The sequence below is a fragment of the Cyprinodon tularosa genome, unplaced genomic scaffold, assembly GCF_016077235.1.
Source record: "Cyprinodon tularosa strain WSP-4 unplaced genomic scaffold, ASM1607723v1 ctg49, whole genome shotgun sequence".
Classification (NCBI taxonomy): Eukaryota; Metazoa; Chordata; class Actinopteri; order Cyprinodontiformes; family Cyprinodontidae; genus Cyprinodon; species Cyprinodon tularosa.
Window position 1 is genome coordinate 835,040 of NW_024039218.1, and position 14,243 is coordinate 849,282.

Consider the following 14,243-nt stretch of genomic DNA (forward strand, 5'->3'; position numbering starts at 1 on the left):
CTTGTGCAAATTGTAGCCTCAGTTTCCTGTTCTTAGCTGAAAGGAGTGGCACCCGGTGTGGTCTTCTGCTGCTCTAGCCCATCTGCCACAGAGTTCGACGTACTGTGCGTTCAGAGATGCTCTTCTGCCCACCTTGGTTGTAACGGGTGGTTATTTGAGTCACTGTTGCCCTTCTATCAGCTCGAATCAGTCTGGCCATTCTCCTCTGACCTCTGGCATCAACAAGGCATTTCCGCCCACAGAAGTGCCGCTCACTGGATGTTTTTTCTTTTTCAGACCATTCTCTGTAAACCCTAGAGATGGTTGTGCATGAAAATCCCAGTAGATCAGCAGTTTCTGAAATACTCAGACCAGCCCTTCTGGCACCAACAATCATGCCACGTTCAAAGTCACTCAAATCACCTTTCTTCCCCATACTGATGCTCGGTTTGAACTGCAGGAGATTGTCTTGACCATGCCTACATGCCTAAATGCACTGAGTTGCCGCCATGTGATTAGCTGCTTAGAAATTAAGTGTTAACAAGCAGTTGGACAGGTGTACCTAATAAAGTGGCCAGTGAGTGTATATATATATGTGTGTATATATATGTATATAAATAGATATGTGTGTATATATATAGATATATATGTATATATATATATACATATATATCTATATATATATATATCAATGCTCGGCGGCCATAACTATAAAGAAATGTACTTAAAATAATATCTTTATGCAGAGAAAGATGATTTATGTTTTGTTTTTGTTTTTTGAAGTGTGTGTGATCTCGCGAGTTTACGCGATCTTTGCCAACAGCCATTTCGCATTACGTTTGCCGTGGAGCCCCGCCGCTGTCAAAACACTTCGCCATTTCAGTCCAGGAGGAGGAACTGGGTCAGCGGAGCGGAGCTGGCAGCTTCTTATTTTCAGTCCTCGGTTAGTGGGTTCCGATGCGAATGACCTGGCTGGTTCCGATGAGCTTTTTCTTCGTGGGGCCCGGTTGAAGAGTAAAGTTAGCTTTCAGATTCCCTTCTTCCAGCTACTGAGCTAGCTGTGTGAGTAAACAACAAGGTAAGATGATGCTCCGCCGAAAAGCTTAACTAGTAAATATCACATAATCGAGTTGGTATCAGCGACAGACAGGATGCTTACATGAAAGAGCATGTTGCTTTTAGCCAAAAAAAAAAAAAAAAAAAAAAAAAAACAGCTTTTAGCAGATTATATACAAGATGACGTAAAGTTAGCATTAAGTTACATTCATTGCTGTTGTGATTTAAAGAAGATGGCTCACTCGATGCGGAAAAGCTTAAAAGTTTACTTCTTTATTTGCCACTAATTCCAACCTGTATGTGAGGTTTTGGATCTTATTTGCAGTTATATTAATAATCGTCACGTTTCTCACGTTTTCCAGTGGGACACCTGACGTCACATTGTCATGGTCACGTTGTGATTTCAGCAATCAGAGAGAAATGTTTGCATGTTTTCTGTGGTTTGTTTTGTACTAAAAAAAAAAAAGAAAGCTGGAAATGCACTAATTTACTCCAACTGAACAACCCACACTCATAGCAATCTTAATTCTATACTTATATTTACAAAAGGTAAACAAAAGGATTTAAATGTTGGTAAATGAATTCTTCTTTAATTTAGCTGTGCAATTCCTGTCTGTTCTGTATCTAACTAGCTGCACAGTGGAAATAAAACTCAAAGAAACTCACTTTGTTGATGCTTTTGCTTAGATTGATTATATTCATCCTATCATAGTGATAATAGTCCAATGTTTTCCAAATCGGAAGACCATATATAGGCTCTTGTGATATATGAGCCCTCAGCTCTGAGGCAGTGCTGCACTTTTTTTTTTTCAAGGTTTCAGGAAAACCTTGGAAACTAAGCATCTCAAAACAGTCTGTTGTTGCACTCAGAGACATAACCTAAAACTGGATGATACAAGGAGGGACAGGGCTTTTTGTTGAGTTTACATTTCAGCTTACCTTTAGAGGCGAAACCAGACACTTTCATTCTGTATAGATGGTGGATTCGATTGGCTTTCATAGAAGAACAAACCTCTCCCACTTCTGTTTGTATTTTTTTTTTTATAATTTCTAATTTAGAGCTCAATTCTGCCATAGAACTTAACACCTCTTAGAAAGATGTAAGATATTAGATGGAGCTACAAGGTTTTAGAGCAGAGATTTTTTTGTTGTTTTTGCTTATATGAGGAAGCATAATTCTCTTTCCATCTTAGGTCTGATTTTTTCATAATTAAAAAGCCACGCATGTTTGTTTCAGGATGAAACGGATGAAAGGAGGAGAGGAGGCGAGTAGCGGTGAAAGCCCACCCGAGGTTTGCAAAAAGGTGCGTACGGAGGAGGAGGAGGAGCCCGTGGCAGACTGCGATTCTTCAGACTGCGACTGGACGCTGCTGCCTCAGGAGATCCTGCTGCATATTTTCCAGTATCTCCCCCTGCTGGACCGGGCTTACGCCTCGCAGGTGTGCCGCGGCTGGAACGAGGCTTTCCACATGCCAGAGCTGTGGAGGTGCTTCGAGTTCGAGCTCAATCAGCCAGCCAGCTCGTACCTTAAAGCCACACACCCCGACCTCATCAAGCAGATTATTAAGAGACACTCCAACCACCTCCAGTACGTCAGCTTCAAGGTAAGAAAAAAACAACAAAAGCTACATCCTTGTGGACTCTGCCGTTTTTTTTCTCAGTGGAAGTGTTTTGTTTGTACTCATCAGGTGGACAGTAGCACAGAGTCTGCGGAGGCAGCTTGTGACATTCTGTCACAGTTGGTGAATTGTTCACTCAAGACCTTGGGGCTCATCTCTACAGCCAGACCCAGTTTCATGGAGGTTCCAAAGGTATAACCAGAGCTTGCAAGAACTCTCCTTTGCAAAGTCAAACAAACAACAAGGAGCGTCGCTGTTTTAGGCTAACACATTTTGAAGTTTTGATGCATTTAATTCTCTTACTTTGTTGCCAACAAGTTAGTTTTTGTTACCATCTACAGATAAGGTTGAGAAGTGGTATCTGTCTCAGTCACGGACAAGGTCAGACTTCATTCATTTGGCCTCGAAACGGAACATGATGTTATTGTTTAGTGTTCCTTGGTGCACAGAGATCTCCTTTTTCAATCCTTGTAAAATGGTCACATGTGTTCAGGGAAAAATCCTTTAATGTTAACTCTGTGGAAGCCTGAAGCTTCATGGGCTCACTAAGGCTACGTTCACACTGCAGCCTAAAGTGACCCAAATCCGATTTTTTTTGCCCGTTTGCCCATTGTATGAATGCAGTTCACACAGGAGATCACATACAAGTCGCATATATTTGAAAATATGAACAGCAACACGAAAAAAACAGATTTCGCAAAAAAACCGGAATTGAGCATCAAGGCCTGCAGTGTGAACGTAGCCTAAGAGCTATATTGCTCGCTACACTGACCTTTATATTAGCTTCTAAATAATTATATGTATTTTTAGAATTGTGTTAAACCTATAATTGTGTGTTTTCAGCTTTTAATCTCAATTTAAATCAAAAACACACTCATATGGTTGATTATGTGATCTCTGCCTTTGCCCGTCTTCATTTATTTCTCTAATCTGTGTATTTTTAAAGGATTTACAGTCATTACTGATATGATGACCTAATTATTCAGCGGTAAAGCCGTCACTCAGTATGGCGTCCTAAGAGCTGATGTTTCCGTCTCCTCAGTCTCACTTCATCTCGGCTCTGACCGTGGTGTTCGTCAACTCCAAATCTCTGTCCTCGCTGAAGATCGACGACACGCCGGTGGACGATCCGTCCCTGAAGGTGCTGGTGGCAAACAACAGTGACACCTTAAAGCTGCTGAAGATGAGCAGCTGCCCTCATGTTTCCCCCGCAGGTAAACGGTCAATGAGAAATATCCAACACCTTTTACTTTTCACCTTTTTAACGCCCCAACCGCAAGATTTTATGAATTTATTTGGGCTGCATAAGACTAGAAAAAAAAAACTAGTGAATGTGTGTGGATAATAGACTCTTAATAAATTGTTAAATCTTTGCCTTATTTTTACAAATTAAAATCTGTTGAGTATAGCTTGCTTTCAGGTTCCTTTACTTTGCTATGCACTGCAATAAAATCTAGTGCGAACAGTTGTCCTGGTTGTTTTCACAAAAAGTTTTACTGATAACGCGTTTAGACAGATGGCTGACATTAACTCTGGAGGAGCTGCAGAGATACACACCTCTGTTCCATATGTGGAACAGGAAAAAAGGGGTTTTAGTTGAACCAAACTGATCCTGCAAATCATCCTCAATGATAAAACATGGTATTGACACCATAATGCTGTGGGGATTACTTTCTTTAGCTCATCAGAGTATATTGGCACAAAACACAGAGCAATACAGTAAGAAAACCTGCCAGGGGCTGCAGCGACATGTGGATGAAAGGGTCAGCCTCCATCAGAGTGGTGACTCTTAAGCAGAGTCTACAGGCGAGAGGCAGGGTACATCCTGGACAGGTTGACTGCCTGTTGCAGGGCAATAGAGAGACACAAAATGACACACAACCATTCACACACACACACTCATACCTAAGGAGAATTTAAAGTAGCCAATTAGCCTAACAGTCATGATTTCGGACTGTGGGAGGAAGCCGGAGTAACTGGAAAGAACCCCTGCATGCACAGGGAGAGCATGCACACGCCATGCAGAAATGCACCGGGCCGGGAATAGAACCTAAAACCTTCTTGCCTCAAGGTAACAGTGCTACCCACTGCACCACTGTGCAGCCCCTATTAAGAGTCACTAAGGTTTATGGTCATAATGTGACTTAAACGTTTTAATATACTGACTTTGAAGGGTTAAGATTAGGGCTGTAACTAAAGATAATTTTGCTAATTGATTAATCATTTGATTATTTTTTCAGTTAATTGATTAATAATCTGATAGCAAAAGGATCCTTGAAAAAGATCTTTTACAGAATTAAATCAGGTGAAACTAAAGCTTTTCCACTTCAGGAGTTCTGGATAGAGCAAATGTGAAAGAAGAAAATGTTTTTTTTTTATTTTAAATGCAAAAGCTTTGTTTATATTTTTCCAGTTTTGGTATAATTTAGGGTTGTCACGATACAAAACTTTTCAACTCGATACCGATACTAAGGAAAATATTCGATACTCGATACCATTTTCGATACCACAAGGATAAAATTTCAACAGAAATATTTTGACTAATAATTAAAATACAATAAATAAATACAATAAACAATAAGAACAACATTTTGAGGTTGTTTGCTGTGCACAGTATTTAGCAAGCTTGATAAAAAACTTACAAAATTAAAATGAAGTTTTCCTTACTTGGCTATGCTTTGCACACATAACAATGACACTAGCCAAACCGGTTAAGAAACAAAAATAATTCTCAGCAGCTGCACCTGTTACAAAAAAAGTCTGAAACTGAAAAGTGCGTAGAATTATTCAATCACAGTGTTCAGAAAGTGCATTTTCCTCTGTTCTGCACTTTAGATGAATGACTGTTTAGGTGTGACTGGTACTCGATACTTTTGAAAATGAGTATTGTATCCGGATACAACATTTCAGTATCGATACTTTTTTGAGTATCGATACTTTTGACAACCCTAGTATAATTACTGCTCTAAGTGGGTTGCTCTGTCATTTAAAGACATGATTTAGAGTCTCTATCATCCAGTTAATGAATCGATTACTAAAGCAGTTGCTGATTATTTCAATAATCGATCAATGAAGAATAATCTGATTAATATTTTCAGTTCTAGTTAAGATTTTGTCATATATATATTTTTGTTTGTGTGTGTGGGTGTTTGTTATTCATATCTAAAAGAGTTTATTTGTATTAATTCGTATTGTGTTATTTGGAGCCTGTGCTTTCCTCTCTATTGTGAGCTCCCACTGTGGCGTTGGTTATGAAAGGACTGTTCTGCGGTTTCTCGCTGTGACACACATTTTCCTGGAACGGTTTCTGATGTGCAGCATAGGCAGTCCCTGTTGATTCAACTGCAGATTTCCAGACAAATATGATGAACAGTTCTGTTCCAAACAAAAAAAAATGAATAAAAGCAGGGCTGAAAGGTGCGATTTGAAAATAGTGACTCGTCTCTCCTTTCAGGGATCCTGTGTGTGGCGGACCAGTGTCACGGGCTGAGAGAGCTGGCCCTCAACTACCACCTCCTGAGCGACGAACTCCTGCTCGCCCTCTCCTCAGAGAAACACGTCCACCTGGAGCACCTTCGCATCGACGTGGTGAGCGAGAACCCGGGCCAGCACTTCCACACCATCAGGAAGAGCAGCTGGGACGCCATGGTTCGCCACTCGCCCAAATTCAACCTGGTCATGTACTTTTTCCTCTACGAGGACGAGTTCGGCCCCTTCTTTAACGACGAGATCCCCGTCACGCATCTCTACTTCGGCCGCTCAGTCAGCAAGGAGGTCCTGGGCCGCGTCGGCCTCCACTGCCCCCGCCTGGTGGAGCTGGTGGTGTGCGCCAACGGCTTGCGGCCCCTCGACGAGGAGCTGATCCGCATCGCCAAGCACTGCACTCAGCTGTCGGCCATCGGCCTCGGGGAGTGCGAGGTGTCCTGCAGCGCCTTCGTGGAGTTTGTAAGAATGTGCGGCAGGAGGCTGTCCCAGCTGTCCATCATGGAGGAGGTGCTGATCCCGGATCATAAATACTCCCTGGACGAGATTCACTGGGAGGTGTCCAAACATCTGGGCCGGGTCTGGTTCCCGGACATGATGCCCACCTGGTAGGAGGGGTTGGAGCTCCGCCTCCAAGTCTGAGCAGTAGTGACCTGTTAGGTGCCTACCTGACGAACAAGACAAGCAATTTTATTTTTTTTGTTTTTTTCTGCTCTGCATCAGGAAAGGTGTGGCTCTGTGTAAATATGTAAGCACTGGTGCAGAAATGCTTTAACATGTGGAACAATTTGCAGGAAATCAGGTTAGCTGCACATCGTTACTCGTACCACTTGGCCTACATTCTACCCGCTGTAACCAAAACGGCTTTAGAGGTTTCCAAGTTAATGCAAACTTAGGTAAGTGGAGGAAGCAGCAGAAGGGGGTTTTAGTTCTTTCAAATGTTGCTGACAGGGATTTTTTTATGTTCCAGACAAGCAGCTGGTTGCTAAAAGCTCTTTTTTTTTTTTTTTTTTTTTTTTTTTTTTTTTTTACCTGTTTTAAATCATTCAAGGATCTTAAACTTTTTTTTCCAAAATGTCCGACGTTGGCAGAAAGTAACTTGTACATATAGTAGATATTTGTGCCGTGAAGGTGTACAGTGTTGCAGTAACGTAACTGAATCGTCTTTCTGTTTGTACATCAAATGCTCTGTATATTTAAGACATTTTCTTTCTCTCTGTAAAAGAATATCTTTTTTTTTTTTTGTACAGTGAGAGATTTTTCTACGCACCTTACATAAAATCCAAATGACAGCTGATGCGGATCAAGTCTGTACGGCCAAATAATGCAGATTTTCTTATGAAGTTTTATATGGTGCCGGCGCCCTGATCAGTCTGATCCCAGACGCCGAATGTTTTGATGAATAAACTATGATCAAAGAAGGAAAGCAATCAGTTAACAGTGCCTTGCAAAAGACGTGCATACCCCTGGAACGTCTCCACATTTTGTCCTTCTACATCTTCAAACCTAAAGGTATTTCACAGAGGCAGATCGACACAAACAAATGGATTAATCGCGATTAATTGATTATTGTAATAATCGTTGACTAATTTAGTAATAGATTAATCGTTAACTGGAGTTTAGAGACTGTAAGATGTGAATTTAGGTGAGAGATTAACCAACCCTTCAGCTGCAATTATAACATAATTGTAAAACAAATATAAAGATTTTGCATTTAAGGTGAAAAAAAAAAGCTTTTCCGTCTGTCAATATGCTCTATCCAGATCTCCCCATGTGGAATGTTTTTAAGTTTCACCTGGTTTAATTTCATGAAAACGTCTTCTTTAAGGAACCTTTTGCTATCTGATTATTTATCGATTAATAAAAACCAATCGACAAATGAATCGATTTGCATAATAATTGTTACAAGGATACAGGTGAGAAATTAATGGGGAAAAATTTTATGCAGATTTGTCCTTGGAAAGCTGAAAAGTGTGGTGTGCATTTATGTTCAGCCTCCCTAAATCGATCCTTTAGAGCGTTGATGTCCTGCAGTTTTTGGATGTGCCTCTGCTTTAACACACCTGGATCAAAGAGTTGGCTTCTTTTCAGGACTCGGACGGACCGAGCCTCAACAGAAGAGATAATTAAGCCATTAGATTCTGGTGTGTTGGACCAGGGAGGGTATCTCGTTGCAGGACACAGCGATGCTGGAAGACTTGAGTTTGACATTTCTGCTTTAAAGCCAAATTTTGTTGCAGATTTCTTTTTTTATTTTTATTTTTTTTTTATTACCTTAATAGCTCTAGATCATTAGGTCAGATGTAAAGCATATAGGGAGATCATTTTTTAAAGTTTTGACACAGATTTCTAAGTGATTTTAAATCTGGACTTTGACTAGGCCATTCTAACGCACCATTGTCCTTTTTTCTGGATTGGTTAGTGGCTGTATGTATTGAATAGTTGGAATCTATAACATGTTTTTCCTGGGGAAAAAGAAACAGAAACAAACTTTGAGCAGCTTCCATATTCTTGCTGAAGAAGCTTTCCACACAGCATGATGCTGCCACTGCATCTCCTGCACTTGCTGTGTTCCTGACATGGTTAGGAACTTCTGATGGCTTTCTTCTTGCCTTTCATAAAGGCCAAATTTGTGGATCAATGCAGCTCTCATGTCAGCCAGTTCTCCCATCTGCATCTCCTCCAAAGTTACCACAATCATCTTGGCATCAGTTTTAATGAAGCATTTTTTTGTGTGTTTTCAGACAAACCTCTGAGACCTTCACAGAACATCTGGATTTATATTCAGGTTAAATCACATAAAGGAAGATTCAATTTACTAATTAAGTGGTTTATAGTGCACACAGATTTATTTAGGAGAAATTATTTTTTAGATTTTTAATTTGGTTTCAAAGTAATTAATGTAGTTGGACAAAGTGTGAACACGTTGAAGATGTATGATTCCTTTTAAAGGCCACTGTGTAAATAAATGCCGCTGGTGTGTGTAATCACTGCTTTGTAATCATCAATATATCCGACTCTGCAGCTGTTGGCTCTAAATGCACCCTGGGAACGCAGAAGTCAAACCTTTTGTCTCTCAGGTGCATTTATTGGATATATCTCCTTTTATTGGTTTCTGTTGTATCTTCTGCAGTTTGCCTGCTAAAGCTCTAAATCCTGTCATTTTTAGCTACCAGTCACCTTTCTAGTCTTTTCATAGCAACAAACAGGAGCAGGAGAGTTATTCTGCATTAATAACTCCTCTGCTGTCCAACACATTCACCACTTACAGTTAGAAGAGATGTGGCAATTCAGATGAGTGAAACTAATTACTTTTTTTTCCTTTAAGAAGGAAGTCAAATCCACCTGTATATAAAACGCTGTGTGTTTGATCAGTTTCAATAGAAATGTACTTATTTCTTTATTTCACCCAGTCAGGGTTCAGTGTTCGTTCAACCAGCTGCTTTTTGCCTTTTCAAAGACCATAGTTTGAATAAAGGTCACCTTATTTTATTTTTCAGATTTTAGACCTTTGAGAACTTGTGCTTTGTAATTATTGAATTATTAGAATTTATTTTGTGAGTTAGAGTTGAATTCGAAACGCCGTAAACTAGCGAGACCCTTGTTTTTCTTTCTACTCTGGGTCCTCGTCATGCAGGCGGTCCTCAGGTCTACAGCGGCACATTTTTCCAATTTGATCACGTCTTTGTTTAAGATATCTGCTGAATCTATCTCCCCTTTTTCTTTGTACACCAGATCTGATCAACTATCTTAAAAATAATTTAAAAGTAAAATAAATGACCATAGTACCATTATTTTGTTCCTGTCATCCTCATTGCTCCAGGTTTTCCAATAACTTTTAAGGAAATGTATAAATTCCACCTTCATTATTGAAAGTCTGGATCTCTCATAGAAACAGTTTATGTGTTATTATAAGTGATTTCAAATGACAGCATATGTGTTAAATCAAAGTGAGATCAGCCAATGGTGAAGGAAGTAGTGCAGTGACAACATATTAAACCTTTGGGATCAGAAACATCCTGTTAGAGCAGCTGTTTCTATGGTGACGGACTAATTTGAACTAATCTTATTGATCTTAGACAATCATTTTTCACTGTTTTACTTTTTTTTTTAATTCAAAGTGTATTTTTCTGCAGACTAAAATAGACATTTCAGGAGGTGGACACACCTCGTTATTATGAGACTGTGTTGGTTTTATTGAGCCTCTCTGAAGTATCTAATTGTGTCCTCTGTGTTCATGTTAACGATACGGAAACATAATGCTTGATTCTTTCGTGCCGTGATTTTGCTTCTTCAAATACAAAAATCAGACCATTTGGTTGTTGGTGTTTTCATGGGACCTGAGAAAATATCACGTTTGGAGGGAAAATTATTTATCCAACTTTTTTTTATACTGACCATCAGAAATAGTTTAGAAGCTCCTTTTTTGGTTAGAAAGTACTCCTTTATGAAAAATAAACTACCTTTTTATGTTGTTTTTGTTTCAGCTTCTGTACAGACAAGTGGTTATGGAAAAAAATAGTTTGTCTACTTTGCTTTACTGGTTCACTTGTTTTTAGTTTAAAAGGTATTGTTTAGGACATGTGCTCTTATCCAAAAATAAAATAAATTATGAATGCGCTTGTTGCTCTTGTCTTTTTTTTTTTCTACAGCACCATTCAATTCTTAAATGGAGAATAAATACGCTTTAACAAAACCAACATGTCTCCAAAACGACTTTCAGCTACAAGTTTAACATGTAGATTTTTTTTTAAGGCATGAAATTTTAAAAGAGAATTCAAAATGCTTTATAACAGGTATTGAGATGTCCATTACAAAAGTATTCACACATTTTGAGCTTTTTTTTTTTTTTTTTTAAGATTTAGAGACCAATTATTAAAAAAATATATTTTAATAGAATAACTAAAGTTCAGTCAGGTTGGGTGGTGTCTGCAATCCTCCATTTTAAAGTCCTGCCACAGACTTTACGAACGGGGACTTCACTCATAATCATGCTTTGTTCATTAATCCATCAGCTCTGAGCAGCTTCTATGCCCCTGCAGTACCACTGCATGATACAGCCACCACCATGTTTCATCGTGAGGTTGACCTGTTCTGGATGATGTTAGTTCTTTGCATGTATGCTAAGGTAATTATTGGTCTCAACATGTCAACATTAAAAGCTGATGTTGGTTACACAAGTCTCAATTTAAAGAAAAGAGACATTAACAAATCAAACAAAACACTAACAATGGATACCAAATAGAGAAAGGAACAACACTCTAAGCGATCTCAATGCATGGCTGCTGATTGCAATGGTGAATCGGCAAAGACATCAGCCAAAAATATCAGCCTCCAGGCTGAACCGTCACAATGACCTTCATCTGCTTTGTTCTTCGGACAACAAGACTTGAGATAGATTACGTTTTAGCAATATTTTTCTTTTATTGCCACTCTTCCATAAATTTGTCTCTGTTTCTTTTTATTTCGGTATGACTTCATCTTTTCACCAGGATAATACAGGAGGGTGTTAAATCCTGCTTGGCATTTCTGCCTGTCGCACCTCCTCCGGTGCCCATGGGTCAGCTGCAGGGTCATCAGCCAGGAACCACCATTCACCAACGTTTCGCCCCTTTAATCCTGGAACGTCTCCTGGTGGCGGGGCAGTGACAGGGACGTCTCCCTGTCACCCCCTGCAGCTGAAAGATGTTATTCCCTGCAACTGTTATCTGGGGGTTAGGTGTTATTCCCCCAGGTTCTGTCCTTCCTCCTCAGCCAGAGCCAAAAGCTCCCTTTCTCCGCCTCCTCAGCCAGTTCCTTTGTTGCCTTCCTCAGCCTTCCTCCCGTGACTCCCACGTCTTTCAGAAGGCGTATGGTCGACAACCCTGTGAAGCCTCGGCATCCGACCTCTACTGGGTAGATGGTAGTCTTCCAGCCCGCCTCCCGGCACTCCGCAGCCAGCTCTGAATACTTGGCCTTTTTTCGCTCAAAGGCAGCTTCGATCCCTTCCTCCATTGGCACAGTGAGCTCAATGAGGGCTACCGCTCTTGCCTTTATGGACCACGCCACAATGTCTGGTCGGAGAGATGTGGTGGTGATTTCTGTGGGAAACTGAAGCTTCCTGTCCAGGTCAACCTCCATGCTCCACTCCTGGCCAGTAGTGAAGGGCCTTGAGGTTTCTCTTTGCTTGAAGCTTCTGATTCCTCCTTCCGCGACAAAGATGGTGGGGTCCTCTGTTGGCGATGGTGTTCTACTACCCTTTCTGCGCTCCTCCAGCACTTCGGCTAGCTTTCTCAAGACCTGGTCGTGGCGCCATCTATAGCGGCCCTGTGAGAGGGCCACTTTGCAGCCTGACAAGATGTGCTGGAGGCTTGCGTTGGGAGCATTGCAAAGTGCACAACATTCCTCGTTTCCGAACCACTGATGAAGGTTCCGAGGACAGGGAAGTGTGTCATATGTTGAGCGGATAAGGAAGCTAAGTCTTGCCTGTGGGATCTTCCACAAGTCTGACCAACTTATGTTCCTGGTTGAGATTCCCTCCCAGGTTGTCCAGCTTCCCTGCCGTCCCTGAGACACAGCCTTGATCTTATAGCGGTCTTCCTCCATCCTCATCACCTCCGCCACCACCATTTCCTTTCTTTCCTTGTGGTGGGCCTTGGACCAGAAGCGTGGTGCTTCTCCCCATCCTAGGCCTGCTCTTCCTACCTGCACCCTGCCTACAATCTCCTTGTGCTGCAGCCGGCTTACCGCTTGGTCGACCTCGGTCTGGGCGTTCCACTTGCGGCCAGTCAGGACCCTGGCGTTAGCATTCCTAACCAGCTCATCTGTGGACTCCCGTAGCTCGAGCACCAACCTGGTCTTTTCTTGCATGTAGCCCAGCTGTAGCGATCTTAGGGGTAGCTGGAGCATGTTCCTCCCAAATAGGCCGGCTTCAGAGAGGCACCGTGGCAGCCCCAACCACTTTCGGATAAATGAATTGGCTTTCCCATCCATCCTACTCACGGTTGATGAGGGGATCTCACTCATTTTCAGGGGCCACAGCAGTCTCTGGTAGAGTGTAAATTGGTAACACCAGACCTTGTATTTGCCCGGTAGTTGGCTTTGGTCAATTCTCTTCAAGCCATCAGAGAGCTGCTTCATAACGGTTTTCCCCATTTGCTTGTCAGAAAGCTCGGCAGTGTACTGCCTCCCAAGGCTTTTGATGGGCTGCTCTGCAAGGAGTGGGATCTTCTCTCCCCCGACGACAAAGGTGGTGTTGTCGTTCCGGACACCTCTCCTGAGTGACAGGCTACGGGACTTGGAGGGCTTGATCTTCATCCTTGCCCATTACATCAGGTCATCAATCCTCCTCAGCAGTCTTGCTGTACATGGTGCTGTCTGAAGGAGGGTGGTGACGTCGTCCATGTAGCTCCTTAGCGGGGGGAGCCTCTGGCCAGTTGGCAGTTTTATTCCTCCTGCCATCTGCCTTGCACCGATGAGGATTATTTCAAACGCTGCTACAAACAGTGTAGGTGAAATGGCACACCCCATCGCTATTCCGACTTCAAGCCGCTGCCATCCAGTAGTGAAGTCCAGGGCAGAGAAGCACATTTGCAGGTTGTTAAAATAGCTTTTTACCATGCTTCTGATGCAAGCAGGCATGTGGAAGAACTCCATGGCGTAGATGATCAGCTGGTGTGGGACAGATCCATATGCATTGGCCAGGTCAAGCCAGACGACATGCAGGTCAGTCTTGTCGCGCTTAGCCCTCTGGATCTGGTCCCAGATCATTGTGGAGTGCTCCACACATCCTGGGAACCCTGGCACCCCTGCCTTCTGACAGTTGGTGTCGATGTATTTGTTCTGGAGCAGGTAGGTCGTCATCCTTCTGGCTAGCACCGAGAAAAAGATCTTTCCCTCTACGTTTAGAAGGGCGATGTTACGGAACTGCCCTATGTCCTTGGAGTTTGTTTCCTTGGGAATGAAAACCGCTACTGCTCTTTGCCACTCGGCTGGAATGAGTTGTTTTTTCCAGGCAGTTCTCATTAGGTACCATAGCAGCTCTAGTACCTTAGGGCAGTTCTTATAGAGCTTGTAGGGGACACCATTGGGGCCTGGTGCAGAAGAAGACCTCGCTTTCTCCACAAC

General features: G+C 41.9%; 1 protein-coding gene across 2 annotated transcripts; it reads left to right on the top strand.

Moving 5' to 3' along the window:
• Positions 1-787: 787 nt before the first annotated feature.
• Positions 788-8,613, top strand: fbxl3a (F-box and leucine-rich repeat protein 3a). 2 transcript variants are annotated; one of them, XM_038302376.1, is made up of 5 exons: positions 788-1,057; positions 2,273-2,639; positions 2,724-2,846; positions 3,697-3,868; positions 6,109-8,613. In XM_038302376.1, the coding sequence occupies exons 2-5, from the start codon at positions 2,274-2,276 to the stop codon at positions 6,747-6,749; spliced, it is 1,302 nt and encodes a 433-aa protein (XP_038158304.1). In that variant the 5' UTR covers positions 788-1,057; position 2,273; the 3' UTR covers positions 6,750-8,613. The 2 variants fall into 2 exon arrangements, with proteins under 2 accessions (XP_038158304.1, XP_038158303.1); XM_038302375.1 differs by having other exon boundaries at positions 789-1,052; positions 2,271-2,639.
• The last annotated feature ends 5,630 nt before the right edge of the window (positions 8,614-14,243 follow it).

Excerpts from the sequence above, each read along its gene's own strand:
- fbxl3a (XM_038302376.1), top strand. The coding sequence starts at position 2,274 with ATGAAACGGATGAAAGGAGGAGAGGAGGCGAGTAGCGGTGAAAGCCCA. Across the intron at positions 2,640-2,723 it reads TCCAGTACGTCAGCTTCAAG|GTGGACAGTAGCACAGAGTC; the intron begins GTAAGAAAAAAA and ends TGTACTCATCAG. Across the intron at positions 3,869-6,108 it reads CCCTCATGTTTCCCCCGCAG|GGATCCTGTGTGTGGCGGAC; the intron begins GTAAACGGTCAA and ends CTCTCCTTTCAG.